Source organism: Mauremys mutica, chromosome 2, assembly GCF_020497125.1.
Source record: "Mauremys mutica isolate MM-2020 ecotype Southern chromosome 2, ASM2049712v1, whole genome shotgun sequence".
NCBI lineage: Eukaryota > Metazoa > Chordata > Testudines > Geoemydidae > Mauremys > Mauremys mutica.
The window spans coordinates 77228051-77244692 of record NC_059073.1 but is presented as its reverse complement, the minus strand read 5'-3'; the positions used below and the strand labels follow the sequence as shown (position 1 = coordinate 77244692).

The following is a 16642-nucleotide window of genomic DNA, read 5'->3' as shown; positions in this document are numbered from 1 at the left end:
AAGTTATATACTTAAAGAACTTTTTTTTTAAAATAGTGTTAGCTTAAAAATTGTGTGCAGACAAAGCACAAAGTCAAAAGAGGTCTTAACTCACTTTGGTATGTTTTAGTATAGGAAACAGTACTGTGAATAGCTATAGCTTCCATCTTATTCCAGTTAAAACAAAGTGGTCCATTTTATCCCCCTCCTGATGATTGCCTTTATTGGTAACTCAGGAGATAGGAGCAAAACATTAAATTCACACCAGTTTCTAGGGACCTACCCAAATGAGTCCCTACTTTCCTTGCAAAAGCTTCTCCTCTACTTCTCTTATTCTGGGAGAGGTGAGTTGCTACAATGAGTCTGCAGAATTTACTCAGCAGTTTTGCACAAGGTTCTAACTCAGGGGTTAGGCATCCTATGGCATATGTGCCGAAGGCAGCACGCAAGCTGATTTTCAGTGGCACTCACACTGCCCGGGTCCTGGCCACCGGTCCAGGGGGCTCTGCATTTTAATTTTTTTTAAATGTTTAAGAAGCTTCATTTAAAATTACTTTATTTATTTTACATACAACAGTTTAATTATATATTACAGACTTATAGAAAGAGACCTTCTAAAAACATTTAAATGTATTACTGGCACATGAAACCTTAAATCAGAATGAATAAATGAAGACTCTGCACACCACTGCTGAAAGGTTGCTGACCCCTGTTCTAACTCCTGCTAACAGAAGAACTTTATATCTTCATGCAGCTCTTCATGTTATCCTCTTAACGGAGGCATTTAAAGGATAGCTTTCACAACAAAACCCACTTTAAAAGCTTTGAAGAGCTATAAATCTAGTAACCCCCAATTAAAAGCACACAGACTCATCTTTTAGGCAGACTAAAGATGTTTACAAACCCTGCCTTCAATCCATGATCTGAGGCAAGGGCTGATGGGTCTGGTCTGATAATATCAGAGTCCCCAGAGCAGCATCAGGGTCAGACAAACAAAGCTCAGCTGTTCGGCTGGAGCTCTGCCTGCAGGTAAGTGATAAATAGGGTCTCTCACAAAGAATCAGCTTAGAACAAGGGCATAGGAAGCTTGGAAGAGGCCAGAGAGACATAGAACTAGATTTACAGAAGGTAGGTGGGGCAGTTAAGTAGCTTGTAATCCTGTTAACTAACTAGCTGCTGTGACTGCCTTATATACAGTCTACGCCACTGGGAGACCAGCCAAGTGGGGCTGCCCCAGAAGGGGATATGGCCAGGGCAGCTGGGGAATGATTTGATTGCAAACTGGAGCTGAGGCAGCTCTCTCCCAGCTCCTCCCCACTGGTTGCAGGTACAGGTGCTTGGGGTGCTATTTTATCCCTTTCACCAGTAAGTGTTAATCAAGTCTCTATTGTTTAAAAATGTATGAAGTCTATTTTGTAGTGAGAACTGCCCTTAATGATATAATTGTGGATCAGGTGCTAGAGGTGAAATTCATCTCTCCTCCACCTCCCCTCCATAAAGCTTGAGTAAAAGGGCTTTGTGTGGAGAACGGCATGCAGGCTGGGGAATGGAATTTATCCTCAGTCCGTAGGCAAGGCACAGGGCTGGAAGGCAATCAGGGGGTGACTATTGGTGAAATAATTGCTGTTGACCCTATGGGAGGATTTGCATGTATGAATTGTGACCCCTTGTGCAATCCTCACTCAGCACTATGAACTGGCACAGACCCCTGTGTGCTTTCCAGAGGCCAGAGCATGTGGCTGATAGCTACCAGGAAGCTTCTAAACATGTGGAGGGCCTTGCTTGGGCCCAGCAAAATAGCATGATTTTTACCCTTTATATGCATCTTATATTCATCCTTGCAGTGTTTAAATTCAAACAGCTTGATCATGGAAGAGAATGCACTAGAAGCCCATCAACATCCTTAAGTCACAATTCTTCCAGCATGCTTTCTGCAGCTCACTGCATTGGGCCCCTAACTGAATGTTGCGTTAATGAATAGGTGGGACTATATTTACAATCATGGAATCATGGTCTAATACAGTGACACTCAGATCTCAGTGGTTCAGCAGCCCAATTAGCGATCAACATTATCCAAAAGAGCCAGAGTAGAGTGACTTCATTGTTTATATATATATTCTTGGATATTCTAACCAAATATTATTTTATCAACTAAAATTGGCTAATAATAAAAGCATCCTGATTTGGTTAATAACTATATATCACACTGTTTTAATATCATGTGCTGCAAAGAGCCTCAGGAGACTCATTAAAAAGCCATTTACAGCCCCTAAGCCTCAGTGTGAGTATCACTGATCTTACATACTAAACTGGTAGGACTTGCAGGGCAATTGTCTTTCACCCTATGCTTCACATTTAGTGATAGGGCCTGCTTCACCACTGCATCACTCCAGTGTATACTGATGTAACACCATGATTTCAGTTGAATTACACCAGCATATAAGTGGAGTTACACAGTGGTGAATCAGGACTTGTCTCCCAAGAGACTCAGATTCCACAATGGTGGTGATATCTATAAATATCAATAGAACAGATTACACACATGTACACACACACTAGACCCAGAGCTTGATTAACCTATGCAAAGTTTGCAAAGTGTTATCAATGCTAGAAAGTCTTTCCAAAGAGGAGACTGTGGTGGCACAAAATAGTCTTCCATTCCCCCACAGCCAGAGCTAATTTTTTATTATGATCAGTAGTCCAAGGCATAAATTTATAATCCATACCCCCACCCACAATCCAAAGAAGAACTTCCACTGAAGTCAATGACTGGTTTGTGCAGAGATCCAGGGTAGAATTCTGGCTTTTTGTAGTAACTAAATTTTAATGACTAAAGATTCACCTTTACATCACCACTAGTTCTATCCTTTGTTTCTCTTTCTTCACCATTCTTCTTTCTTTGCTTCTCTCCTTCTTCCCTGTCTTTGTGTGTCTCCTCCATTCTTCCTTCTGCATTTCTTTCCCTACAGCAACTCTCAATTCTCAACCCGTTGTTTTTCATTTCCATTCCTACCCCCATTCCATCCACTAAAATGATCAGTGATTAAATAGTTAATATTGACACTTATGAGTCTTCACTGGGCTTTGGAGACAACATTTCAATAAGATAACTAAGGAACGGGGGAGTTCATACTCTGAGCCATTGTCTGAAGCTGTTTGCAGACCCAGAAAGATGTTGCTGTATTGATTTATACTCTCTTCTTGTGTGGAATATTGTCTTCACAAGGGCTAGAAACGTACTTTTTATTTTTAGCAAAAGCTTAGTTTCTGGATCATGTGACTACTTCTGTTGGGTCAAATAAATGCACCAAGTGGGCTAGATCTGGCCCACAGGTCATGTTTGACATCACTGCTTTAAGCAACAGTCCTCACGTTGCCTATTAAAATAGATTCTCAAGTAAAGGACATGGCAGGTGCTGAATGAAGGTAATGCACAAAAGAGGGACAACCATACTATTTTTATATTATTATTATTTATTAAAAGGCTTACCATCTTGCTGGCTCTGCAGATTCTGAGGACTTTGCATTCTTTCTTCAAGATTAGAACTGAGATCAGAGTTCACAGCCGACATCCTGGTGGAGTCACTCATATCAAACTCATCACTTTCTATGGAACTTTCATCCTGCAAATTTTAAATTTCATGTTTCACTTGCATTAGGAAAAGTCAAGCTAACTTTCAAATATGATGTTCATGCTACACATATTTGCTAATTCATACTAATGACTAAGGGACCCTTGGTGAATTAGTGAGTAGGGAAACAAACATAAGATCAAGGATAATGCATCACAAAATGTACTATGATCATTTATTTGACAAGTGCCGTTCAGGTTTAATTAATTATGATAATACAAATATTAGTAAGTGTTCTATTTCGTACAAGCAAAGTGTTAGTAGTCTGAAAACTCAAGACAGCTTTTGGCTATTAAATCTTGGTGGAACAAGACAGTTCTCCATTTTTTGGGCTTGAATTGCTCACCTTACCTGAATGAGTGGTGCCATTGACGATATGCGACTTTATAGTGAAATTCTGGACTCAATGAGGTCAAAATTGGCATCTTCTTACTCCCCCCTGGCCCAGTCTTGCTCACAATGAAATCAAAGGCAAAACTAGCTAATATAATTTTGGGAGAGTGAGATGGATTTTATTCTGGCTCACACATCTTCAATATAATTCTTAACTACTAATTCTGATTACAGAATCTTTATTATTGATGATGATGCGTGAGCTCACATTGATAGTCCCACTGAAGTCAATAGCTCAACACCTGTGCTTAAAGTTAAGCATGTTCATAAGTGTTTGCAGGGTTTGGAGTTTGAGCTGGAAGTCAATGAGAGACAAACATGGAAAGCCCCCATGACATTTCTGCAGTCACTTTTAAGAGTATAACAACATTTCCAAAGGCTTGTCTGTTAGCAACAAGAGAGTTTTAAAGAAAACCCAAAGATGAAACAGTATCCACTGAAGAAGAGTTTTAAATGCTTTATGAAGAATGAGGCATATTCATTTGCTCTTTCCTAAAGACTGAATTTTAACTAGCAGGCAATGGACTGCATTTAAATTTTTTGTTTGTTAGTAACCATGAATGATTTAGAAAAGTTCAGCTAATGCTAGAATTAGATGTTAATGAACTGGTCTGGATGAAGATTAATATTGTTATTTTTTTCTTTTCACCTGGTCCCCAAATGAACTCCTTTCTCTTTTGTCTCAATGATTTTTCTGGACAATATTGATATTTCTTTAGTAGCGGGGGAGAATGTTTCCCTAGAGCCAGTGTCACTAACTGCTAAATTGGACAGGTAAAGGGCTAGACTGTTCCTAACCCCGGGCAGGTGTCAGAGTGAGGAGAGGATGCTGGAAAACTCCCCCTTGTACCTCGACACAGGTGTTAATGACAGACCCAGTCCTTGGATTACAATAAACAAAACACCCCACCCCAAGAAAAGCTTTCTACAACTTGAACAGAGGGAAGAGCCAGAACCTCCACCAAGGGCACCAGGGTGAGGCAATCTCATTAATGTGCGAGTTGCTCCAATACTAAGGTGGTGGGTACCACAACAAAGCCATGAGACAGAGTAGCTGGAATGTAAGAGCTGCTGGAGGCTAGCGTGCCCCCAGCAACAGTAGCCTCCTGATACGAAGAAGAGATGCAAGGGCAAGACCCAGTCTCCCTCTGCACCTGTCAGGATGGGGCCTTTTCCTGTAGCCATATTACAAGGTCTGAGGCCTTTTTGTGCAGTCATATTAGAAGAGCAGCAACCATAAGCCAAGAAGCAGAAAGTCACATCCTCACGTTCCATCTAAATTACATGAAAACAATGTAATATCTGGGTGTTAAGAAGGCGCTCCTGTACTAATAGTACCCACCATCACCAGATAAAGGAACAGATTTTAAGATGGTTAAAGAAAACTTTGATAACATTCTGTCTGGCAAGAAATCACTTATCAACAGTTGTAGTTGTGAAATCCCTACTTTTTATTTTGTTTTTATGGTCCCCACTTCTCTATTGTTTATCTGTATAGTCTCTGGTTCTTTGATTGTTTGTCTGTTACATAACTAATTTTGCAAGGTGTAAATCAATTAAGTTGGTGGGGTATGATTGGTTAAAGAATTGTTTTACAATATGTTAGGATTGGTTAGAAAATTGTTTAGTAATATTTTAGTAAAATGATTGGTTAAGGTACAGCTAAGCAAGACTCAAGTTTCACTATATAAACTGGTCCAAAAGAAAGTTCTTTAGAAACAACTCCAGGACACAGCCCCAAGATCAGAGCTGCCAGACCTCAACACCCTGCCAGTCACAACGTGCAGAAGCTGGAGTCCACAGATGCCCTGATCCTGACTGTCCATCAAGAAAAGTTAATGTGCCTTATTGGGAGTGGTGAGCATTGTATGAGTAGCGAGCGTATTCTGTTTTGGTAACTGTTAATAAATAGAGGTTACGGATATTACTGTGTAAGGCGTTTTCACTGGTAAAAGACCCCGTAAACCCTCAAAAGATTATGCCCTGAGCCCTAGGAACTGGGTAAGGGTCGGTTCCTTTCGCCCAGAGCCCTAGGGACTGGAAAAGAATGGGGGGGGGCCTAAATCAAGTGGGTTACACCTTGAGCCCTAGGAACTGGGTAAAGGTGGTTGCCTTGTGTGTCACAGATAATTTTGTGCAGGCAACACATCATCTTGTACAGGGGAAATGCACACTGCACTCTTTCAAAGGTTGTATCAGTATCTACATTCCCCCAGCCCTCAGGCACAATGGGATAGATTCTAGGGCCAGTGCAGGGACCCGAGGGGAGGTAGCTCACACCTTGCTAATTCTGGGGCTGCTAAGGGCTGGTTTGGCTCCTAGAGCAGGCTAGGGCAATCCTGGCTGCCCATGCCCCCTATCAACCTGTACAGCTGGAGAATAACAAGGCATAGGGGAATGCTGGCCACGCCTCCTCTTCTGCTCCTGGCCCACTCCAGAATATCCTTGGGGCTCCATTGGCTCTGTAAATGATGTGCAATCCTGCTCTACCCTATTCTATGGGGCGGGGGGGGGGGGTACATGGAGAGGGAGCGGGGGGGCTGTTGTCAGCTGCAGCACAGAGGTAAATTCCCCAGTGCTGCTGTGAGCTCCTGGTGGGCCAGGGTGGTTCTGCACACCACCCTTATCAAGGGCTGTATCTAAAAACTACTGTTTAGCCCAATGTGTTTGGGTGACAGATTACTATTTATGAGGGACTGGATTACTATGCTGGCTAGCTGTAGTATATACATTGGTTGTCACCTCAGATCCTCTCCTCCCACAATGATATAAAGATGGTGAGTGAAACCTTGGAAACAGAATCTTAGTATAAATCAAAGGATGGATTTTTAAAGTGCACCATATTGCATGCAATAGTTTGAAGACGTGTAGAAGAAATGCTCCTACTTCATACTGTTACATTTTCACTGCCATTTTGTTCTTGGTGCCAGAATATAAAATCTAGGCACTGAAGGTATGTATCAGTTGTGAGCCAAGTTTAAAAATGACCGTAAGAACGTCACTTGCAACGCTGCTGCTTATTAGCGAATGCTCATTGTGCAAATGAAATACATTAAAAATTGCAACACCAATCCTTGCTACAATGTGGCAAAGATTTCATACACAGCAAGACTGGGTTTGCATGATCGAAGACGCCATGCTGTCAGCTACAGAGGGAGTGCAGGAAGAAGTGAGTGCTTCCTACTACCATTATATCACTCCTGCTGGCTGACCTGGATGGAAAACTGGTACACTGCAGGGGGCCTGATTCCTGTCATTAGGCCAGAATGGACAATACTGAAATTCTCGAGCTGTGGCAGGGGAGGAGTACACTGTAGTAAATGGCCCTACTCCAGCATTAGTGCTGTGCCCAGGGGCGGATCCAGGCACCAGCGCACCAAACGCGTGCCTGGGGTGGGAAGCTGCTGGGGGTGCCCTGCCAGTCGCCATGAGGGCGGCAGTCAGGCTGCCTTCAGTGGCTTGCCTGCAGGAGGTCCACCGGTCCTGCAGTTTCGGTGGCAATTCAGCAGCGGGTACGCTGAAGGCGCAGGACCGGTGGACCTCCCGCAGGCGCACCACCAAAAGCAGACTGACTGCCGTGCTTGGGGCAGCAAAATACATAGAGCTGCCCTGGCTGTGCCCCGTATGACAAGAGTGATTCTCAATGGGAGGAAGGGGAAAAGTGAAAGAAGAAAGTAGCTTTAAGCAGCACTGCAAGGATAAAGCCTCCAATCTCCTGCTGTTGGCGGTTCTGGAATTGGCTTCCCAACCACAGGTAGCCAACTCAGGGGAGCCTGGCTGTGGGGAAGAGGAGATCAGGCAGTAGTTGTGTGGAGTGCTCACAGGCAATTGCAGAAAACCCCCAGTAAAGAAAAGAAATCCCTGCTATTTTTAGAGAAGTACTGACAATCCAGTTTTTGTGGGGATTTGAACAGTTCATGAATTCCCAACAATAGTCCATAGCTACTTATTATGAAAGAGAATCTCTCTGGCTTTACAGAATTCAAGAGTCAATCAGGGCCTTTGCCATAATCCAGCTGTTACGGTTGTTTTTAAAGGTTTTTCTTTAAAAAAAAATCAAATTCAGATTATTTCTTGCAGGCAGGCAGAAGGACACAGCATGTCAGACTGTTTTTTGGCTGGCATAGAACTGGGCTCCTAACTATTTGGCAGCTTGCATGGTAAATGAATACGTTTCTATCAAAGTGAGTTTATTACAAATAATTTGCAAGCTCCCATCCAATTCATGAAGCATTTTCCAATATCTGAAAAAGTGCGGCATGAATCAAGGAAAAGAACATAAATAATCAAAAAAGCGGGTTAGTCCCAATTCCCTATGACGAAGCCCAGTTCTTAGCCTGGTTCCCTTTTTATTCATTCTGATAGAAACTCCAGTTCAGCAAAGCACTTAGGCATATGCTTAACTCTAAGCACAAACTTAAGTGTTTGCTGAATTAGGGATGGAGCTGCTAGGAAGGATGGATTAATTCCCTCTATGCTTCCCAGTGAGGTCCTTAGTCCTAGTGATCAAAACCAATCCTGTTATTGCTTCCATTTTCACTCCCACACTGTGTTGCATCTTGGCTACTGACCTTGAGAACTGGATAGCATTCACTTCAGGACCTGATAATAATGTCCCCTCTGAAAGTGGAGGTCACTGCCGAGCACAGGACTAATCCAGGACTGGATATACTGCCTCCAGACCCTTCGCAGCCCCCACTGGCCCAGTCAGATAAAAGTCAATGTCTAACACTTGAACTAATATCTCTTGTACAGCAGCACAGAGTGCTTCACCAAAGCCACTGGGTCTAAGGAGACCGTCAGTATCTGGCCCATAACAGCAACAGTGAACAAACTTTGAATATTTGAATTTTTACCTCATCTTGTTGTGAATTTAGTAGCTGCAGTTTCATGTGCTTCATGTAGGCCATAGTAATTGGCATATTGTAATCAATCATACTGGTCACCAAAGTTGGAGGTTTTCCATTATCTGTAACATAAATAAGTTTATTATGCATGATATATTGGAGGGCACCTCTGTCTAATCTGCAGTCAAATGTCAGACAGTTTCTGTCATTTGGCTCCAACTTTGGCATTTTCAATTGCTCTTTGGCTGTACAGATAGAAGTTTCCATGAAAAAAATATGTGAATCAAGCACAAACCCAGGAAAAATTATGAGCTCCTCTATCCTCAGTGACTACAGTGCATGCACCCCATCTATCCCCTACTTTTAAATGGATGTATAAACATTTCCAAACTAAAATAAATTATTTCCTCCAGGTAAAATCATCTTTCTATTGAGGATGAACATGGCATTACACTCCATCCCTTATGTGAATGCAGAAGATCACTATTTTATAACTTAACTAAATGAGATGATCTGACTTGTTGAACTGTTCCAGTCTGCCAAATTTTTATGAACCTTCACTTAAACTAGGAAAATATAAATGGTTATTAGGAATAAAATTACTTTACATCCCACCATTTGACACTAAATCTACCTTTATGATCTGCTCCATCTGGGTTTAAATGCATTCTTTTCTGGCACTCTGAGCAGCTCATTAGAAATCGTGTCACCGCTTCTCTAGGCAGGAAGGCATAGGTCTCTGAAATCTGAAATGAATAACAAAATATAGGTGTTATTATATAAGCTGACTGAACATGATTTAACAGAACCGATCATTATATTTCCGTACAAGGCATATTATTCCATAATGCCAGGAAGCACAATGAAAGCATGTACTACCTACTATGCAGCATTTCCAGAAACATCTACCTACTTATTTAATGGTTAATAATAGTCGATTCTGAAAAAATGAACTCATTTTAAAAGGTGCTTTGTTTTCTTATTTATATTTTTTGCAATTTCTTTTCAGCAAAAATATTCATATATAACAGGCACCCAAGTGAGGGGTTTATTTTAAACCCACTGAAAATCTCCCAGCTATTTTTGTTACAGCTTGTACCACAAAAACTTCCTTCATTTCTAAGTTTTATTTATTTTAATTTTAACAATATGTCAACAAATAGGTACCGGACTCAAGAGATTAGGAATGTTGATAGTCTCCTTCCTCACTGTTCTAGTCTTGTCTTCATTACATCATTTGTTGAAAATCTTCACAGAGTCATGATTAATACTCTGATTTAAATACTCTGAATGATTAATACTCTGATTTAAATAAAGCCTTTCTACTAATCACTGTAGAATTTGGCAGTCTATGGTGCCTTTGGCGCACCTTGAAGGAATACATTTAGGCCATCCAGTCCAAAATGATCAGATTTTCATATTTTATGTTCACACTCAACCATAAAGTCTGACATCTGAAGGTATGTGCTTCTGGTCTCCTGCAGATCAGCAAACACAACTAGTGCCACAATGAATTTCTAGGCCTCAATTTGCCAATTGACTGCTTTGCAAAGCAGATTGCTCCTGAAGAGAGAGTCAGATTCAGCAGCAGAAATTAAAAGAGGAGTAGATTGACACCCACTTGTACTCTGCTGCTGGGAAGCCTGCAGCAGGATCCCACTTAGCTACTGAAGGGTGGCAATGCTGATGCAAGTCGACATAGGGGACCAAGGAGAAAAGATAGAGGGCTAAATTCAGAGGAGGTACGTGTAAAGTGGTGTAAGTTACATTTCAGTAAATGGGGGTAAGTGCAGTTAAATAGGTGAAAGTAGGTCTAACTAAGCGTAAGGGAGCAGGAAGAAGGTGAGCTGGCCTATTTTAACCATCTTATCCCCTTCTTTTGCAATCTGTCTCCTGGCTACTCAGTGCTGTAAATTACACTTCCTTAAACACTTCAGTGGAGCAGATTTAGAAGTGAAAATGTCTCTAAGTTGGTGTGAGTTTAAATTGGTGTAATTTATACGCTGCTGGGCCCTTAAACTCACCCATCAATTTGGTTTGAAGGGATGAAATAAGCAGCAAACTATGCATTAAAAATTATTAAGAATGTGAATTATACCATTATGTCTATGCTACTAATGTTAAGGCTGTTTGATTGTTTCCTTTATAAACCTCTCTTTCAGGAGTGTTATAACATGAGAAAATTTCTTTCTGAGCTGAAACTTGGCACATATTGTCTTAGCCCCAAAAGAAGTTTGTCTGGAAACATTAAACTAAGGCACTTTTTAAATTACAAATTCTGCAAATAAAAAATTTTTGTATTTCAGATCAATTTTGCCCACTTCTACATAACAAAAACAGCTGATTTTTTTAAAGCGTGAAAATATGAGTTGGATTGAGTTTTTACAGCATCTAAAAAAGAATAACTTAAAATCAGCTAGAAATTAACATTTAGAAATTAGTAAGTGCATATATGCAGCCAACGCTCTTTCATAAGATTTTAACACATTTGGAATTTGGCTGTATTGAAATTAATGGACCTTATCCATGGATTCATTAGTAGCCTGGATTTGATAGGAATGCTCCATGCATTCTGATCAATTATTTCTGTCGAATTCTGATTCCACTTAAATAGGATTGAAATCCTCTGTCAGGAACAACTGAGTTAAGCCCCGATTTGATGGGAGTGCTTCCCTGACTACAAGGGAACATCAACTCCCACAACTGAATTTGTTCACATGGCAGCTCCTTCTGTCTCCAACCTCCCACTATATGTATTCAGGGATACCCATCCTTATATAATGTTAACCTTGGCCAACTTCCCCTTTCTTTTACCTAGTTAATTGGCTCAGATTACTTAAATTTTATGGGCTAAATATTCAGCTGGTGTAGGTTTAGTTTAATGAGCGTCAAGTCATTGGAGCTATGCCAATTTCCACCAGCTCAGGATCTGACCCACATATTTTTATGCATTTATTTTTAAATGATAAATTGTGCTTCCCAGTAGTTTGCCACAGTACTGCTTGTGTGTGTGCAGCAAATTACTCTCCTGGGGGTAGCAAATGGGAAAGTGATGCATTTTGCTTCCATCACCAGAAAAATAAAAATTGTGGGGACAAATCGTGCTTGCCTTTCTCACAGAAGGAGTCCTGTTGAGTTAATTAGTGCTTTCATGTCAGTGAGGACAGCAAAAGTTGGTCAATGATCTTATTTTATAAGAAAATGTTCTTTGTGTCCTTCCAGTTCTACGAAAAGAAGCCAGTAATGGCCCAGTTCTGCAACCCTTGCTCATGTGAGTATTCCCATGGGTGTCAGTGGCATTCCTCTTTAGAGTAAAGACTATAGTTAAGGGCTGTAAGAAAGAAGGACTTGTAACTTCCTAGCATGCCCAACATCAGCTTCTCTCACACAAGCATGGAAGAGTAGGGGAAGACTTACACAGGTCATTAGGAAATTCCATAAGTACAAGCATAACTATAGTACTGTGGCGGGTGGGGCTGCCTCACAGCACCCCTCTGCAGGGCCAAGCATGGTGTTGCTGTGGCCATAAGCTAAGTATCAGGCTATACCAGGGATGAAAGTGGGCTGGTATTCCGTACCGGTAAGAACCCGCACTGGCCCATACCCAGCCCACATTAAAGCACTGCAGCCCTTTAATGTCCCTGCCCCCTTTTGCCCCCCCAGTCGGGGGCCCTGCCAGTAGGGTCCGTACCGGCAGGGCTGCCGACAAGGTCGGGGGGGGGGAGGGAGGGCAAACCTTCTTAACAGGCCTGCTGGCTCTCGACTGGTCAGCATTTCCTCCTGGCACTTATTGAGGCCTTTAAGCCTTCTCTGTTCCATTGTAATTTTAATATGTGGAGATAATTGCCTCTGTGTTCTGGTTTCAATGTTTAGATTATTTTAGTGCATTATGTGGTATTTATTATGTAGCCTTTTTTAGCTACACGATTATTTGTAAGACTAACAAGCACAAAACTAAGAGGTAGATCTTAGGGCACATGTGGCAAATGTGAGGAACAGAAGTGAGATTTTGCAAGTGAACTTAATAACCGTTAAGACATTAACAACAGAGTACATGTGTATAGTATGGAAGAGATGGTGTGTCAGGAAAGCATATAGTTTCATATCTTTTCTTTAAAAAAAAAACAGAAGGGAACCAGAGGGAAAAAACTAGAAGGTGGTATATAGCCCCAAGCCCTGGGCCATCAAATCAGGTAGTTCAACCAGATTCCTTGATGACAGGAGTGTAAATAACAGAGTCAGTGGTGGAAGTCAAGGGGTGCCGTCTTCCTCCCTGACATCAGGCTAACAAATGAAGACAGACTTATTTCATTATTATTATTACATGGTTTTACAGGGAATTGGGGTGCATTGTATACAGTTTAGATCAAGACCAAACAGCATTGCGTCCAAAGCAGGGATCTTATGCTATGCAATCTCCACTCCCTCCTTCAAGTAATGGAACCAACATCCTGAATGGATTAGAGATGGGGAATAGTAATTAGTTGACAAAATGCCAGGAGATTCCAAAACTGCAGTATGTAGACAGCCAGAACAAATATGTCAATTAAAGATACATAGGGCTTGATTGTGCTCAGCCTGTGTGTGGTTGTGTGAAGGGATGGAGAGGGCACAAGGAACCCTTCTCACACTTGGAGGCCTGTGCTAGGTCTGGGCACAATTGCAGTCTTTATGCTTCCCTGAGAACAAGGTCTGCTCTAGGCAAGTGACGCTGTTGGAGGGAAAGTGCTGGCCCCTGGTCCTGCTCTGTCTCTGTGCTGGCTAGTGAAGCTGGCCTAACAGGTGAGAATATGGGAGCACATGCTGCACCCTGTCAAAGAGTGGCACTTCCCCTGGGAGCAATAGTTATAATGTTTAGAGGGCAATGGACAAGGTGTTTGTGTGATCTGATTTTTCATGTGTCTATCACTGTTCAAATCTTTTGCTTTAGAGGGTGGGAGAGAAGAGGAAAGAGGTGATAAGCTACATAAAGTTTGGCTGCAAAAACTCAAACTGGAAAGCCCTGTTGTTGAACCACTTGGGTGAACTGTTAAAACCTGGCTCAGCTGATCACTCACATTCACGTACATGATCAGAGACTTTCCATCAAATTGTTTCCCTTGACATGGCCGCAACATTAGTAGCTGATATCTTATACTTCATATACACACCACAAACCTATCCCCTCCCATCTCATCTTCCTGTTATACTATCCTCACTCCAGGTGCTGCAAAATTATTAACTGTTTTCTATCCACATTGGTCCTGCTGCTTAGACATTGTAAGCCTCATCTCAAACCTGCTGTTTAGACATCTAGGCCTATCCTAAACCCTTTTAACATGTCAGTTATCTGAGATACTTGTCATAGACCCCTATCTTACATGGAGGAGGTACAGGTTGGAAGGGATATGATGTTTTAAGTATAATTTTAAAAATTAATTTCCTGGCCTTTTGATTTTTTTAAAATTAATTACATATTTTTCCTTAAGTGAGCAAAGGCAGAATGGGGAAGAGGCATTCAAAGGGGATGCTGTAGTCATCAGAGCTAGTGAAGAGAAAAAACTGAAGTTAGAAAATAATTTTTTTTTCTAGAAGGGGATTCAATTGTAGCTTGTGTTAAATAAATATTCCTTCTGAGACTTTTAAAAAGTCTACAGAATTCTTTGCTCATAGAGTTTGTTTGTTTTTTCAAAATGAATGAATGGTATGTTTATATGAACACAAAATTCTTCTGTGTTGATGAATACTCCGGCATTTACTTAGGAGATAAATTAGTAATCATGTGCTTAGGACCTGCTTCAAGAAGACTAGTCTAATTTACACACCAAATTCTGCTCTTGTTTACATCGGTGTAAATCCAGAGTAAGCCAACTGACTTCAATATGCAGATATTTTGAATTTACAGTGGTGTGAGAGCAGAACTTGAACCCCAAAATGACAAAAAATGGCCCATGCTTTTGTTTCATGGATTGGCATTATTTCAGTTGTGCCTCTGACTTTTTCGTTATCCTCTTTTAGCTTTTGCACTGGTGATCATACACCAGGAAGCAGGGCCGGCTCCAGACCCCAGCGCGACAAGCACGCGCGTGGGGTGGCCCTTTCCCGGGGGGGCGGCAGGCTGGGCCGGCGGACCTGCCGCAGTCATGCCTGCGGGAGGTCCACCGGAGCCCCGGGACGACCGGACCTGCCGCAGGCATGACTGCGGAGGGGGCGCTCCTCCCGCGGCTCCAGTGGACCTCCCGCAGGTATGACTGCGGACGGTTCGCTGGTCCCGCGGCTCGGCTGGACCTCCCGCAGGCATGACTGCGGCAACTCAAGCGGAGCCGCCGGACCTGCGAACCGTCCGCAGCTGCGGGAGGTCCAGCTGAGCCGTGCGACCAGCGGACCCTCCGCAGTCATGCCCGCGGGAGGTCCGCTGCTCCCGCGGCTCCGGGGCGCCTTCCGCGCATGACTGCTTGGGGCGGCCAAAAAGGTAGAGCCGCCCCTGCCATGAAGGTCCCCATTTTGTGCTAACACATTCTGACACATATCTAGTTAGGGATCTACTCACTGTCCCATGGATGATGTAAGGATTTACACTAACAGTTATAGGGTAAATGAATCATACAGGTAGGGGAACATGACCCAACATATAATTTACCAAAGTGGGGCACTTACTGTATGTGATCATCTGCATAAATTATATGAAAATCAATCATAAACAAAGCTATAGGGCTAAGTTAACATCTTCTATAGGAAAGCTCAAGGGGAAGAAAGAGTGCTCTAAAATTTAAGACTTGATCCCTGAGCCTGGCCCAGCTGTGCTCAGAATTGGACCTGAGAGGAACCAAAGGTGCCCCTGATTTTGTGGCCTACCAGAGGTCATTTTGGTACAACTTAGATCAGGCTGAATTATTCCTGTTTGCAATGGCTCACAGAGACCAGTTCCAACAGTTGAGGATTACTGGATTGCTGTCACACTCCTGCCACACCCTTTTGCTCTAGTCACACCTCTGACATGCCCTTTGTGCCTGGGCATCAGTGCAGGGCCCAGCCAGGGATTCTCTTTCCACTACTGCAATGGATATGAACTTGAAGAGTTCCCAATACATTCTCTCTTCAGGGGAAAAGGAGATTCCACCATGAAGAAGACGTAAGAGACCTGGAGATGTAGCTTTGCAACAGTGAAGAGGGTCTTCAAGGATTACAGGACTGGAAATCACACATACTAAATCCTCCCTGTGGAATCCATGCTTTTCCATGCTGTTTTCTGTCCTCTTCTTCCATTGGCAGCATAACTCACTCAGGAGCTATGCTGACACTGACTCCCCAATTACCACTACACAGTAGGGTGACCAGATGTCCTGATTTTATAGAGACAGTCCCGATATTTGGGGCTTTTTCTTATATAGGCTCCTATTACCCCCCACCCCATCCCGATTTTTCACACTTGCTGTCTGGTCACCCTACTACACAGTAGCCCCTGCTCTACCGAGATAGATGCCAATGAGAGGAAAGTTAATGCTGCTAACAATAAAATGAATGTGTGTGCTTTTCCGAACCCCACAGACCAGTGGGCCTGGGTCCAAGAAGCCTTAATATGCCTATAGCTATAAGTGCTAAACACCACGAGCATTATTTGTAGAGAAATTACTTTGTGCAAGGAGGTGGCCATTTTCTCCTCTGCTTGTAGTCAATCCGTAGCAAAATAAAACAAAACCAAACCAGAAGAGAAAGAGGAGTGCAATGAATTTAAGGACAGGCATATTGGGCCAGATTACCTTTTCTTGCTTCTTCAAAATTTCTTATCTCCTTATGAGCATTTTCACAAGG

At 42.3% G+C, this 16642-nt stretch overlaps 1 protein-coding gene across 4 annotated transcripts in view; it reads right to left on the bottom strand.

Moving 5' to 3' along the window:
* The window catches only part of NOL4 (nucleolar protein 4), a 250034-nt gene that overhangs the window by 182428 nt on the left and 50964 nt on the right, over positions 1 to 16642 (bottom strand). For all 4 annotated transcript variants that reach the window (XM_045007418.1, XM_045007419.1, XM_045007420.1 and 1 more), the window contains exons 3-5: positions 9486 to 9597; positions 8861 to 8973; positions 3470 to 3602 (exon numbers count right to left, since the gene is read on the bottom strand). In XM_045007418.1, the coding sequence (XP_044863353.1) occupies positions 3470 to 3602; positions 8861 to 8973; positions 9486 to 9597 (358 nt within the window). The remainder of the gene's footprint in view (positions 1 to 3469; positions 3603 to 8860; positions 8974 to 9485; positions 9598 to 16642) is intronic.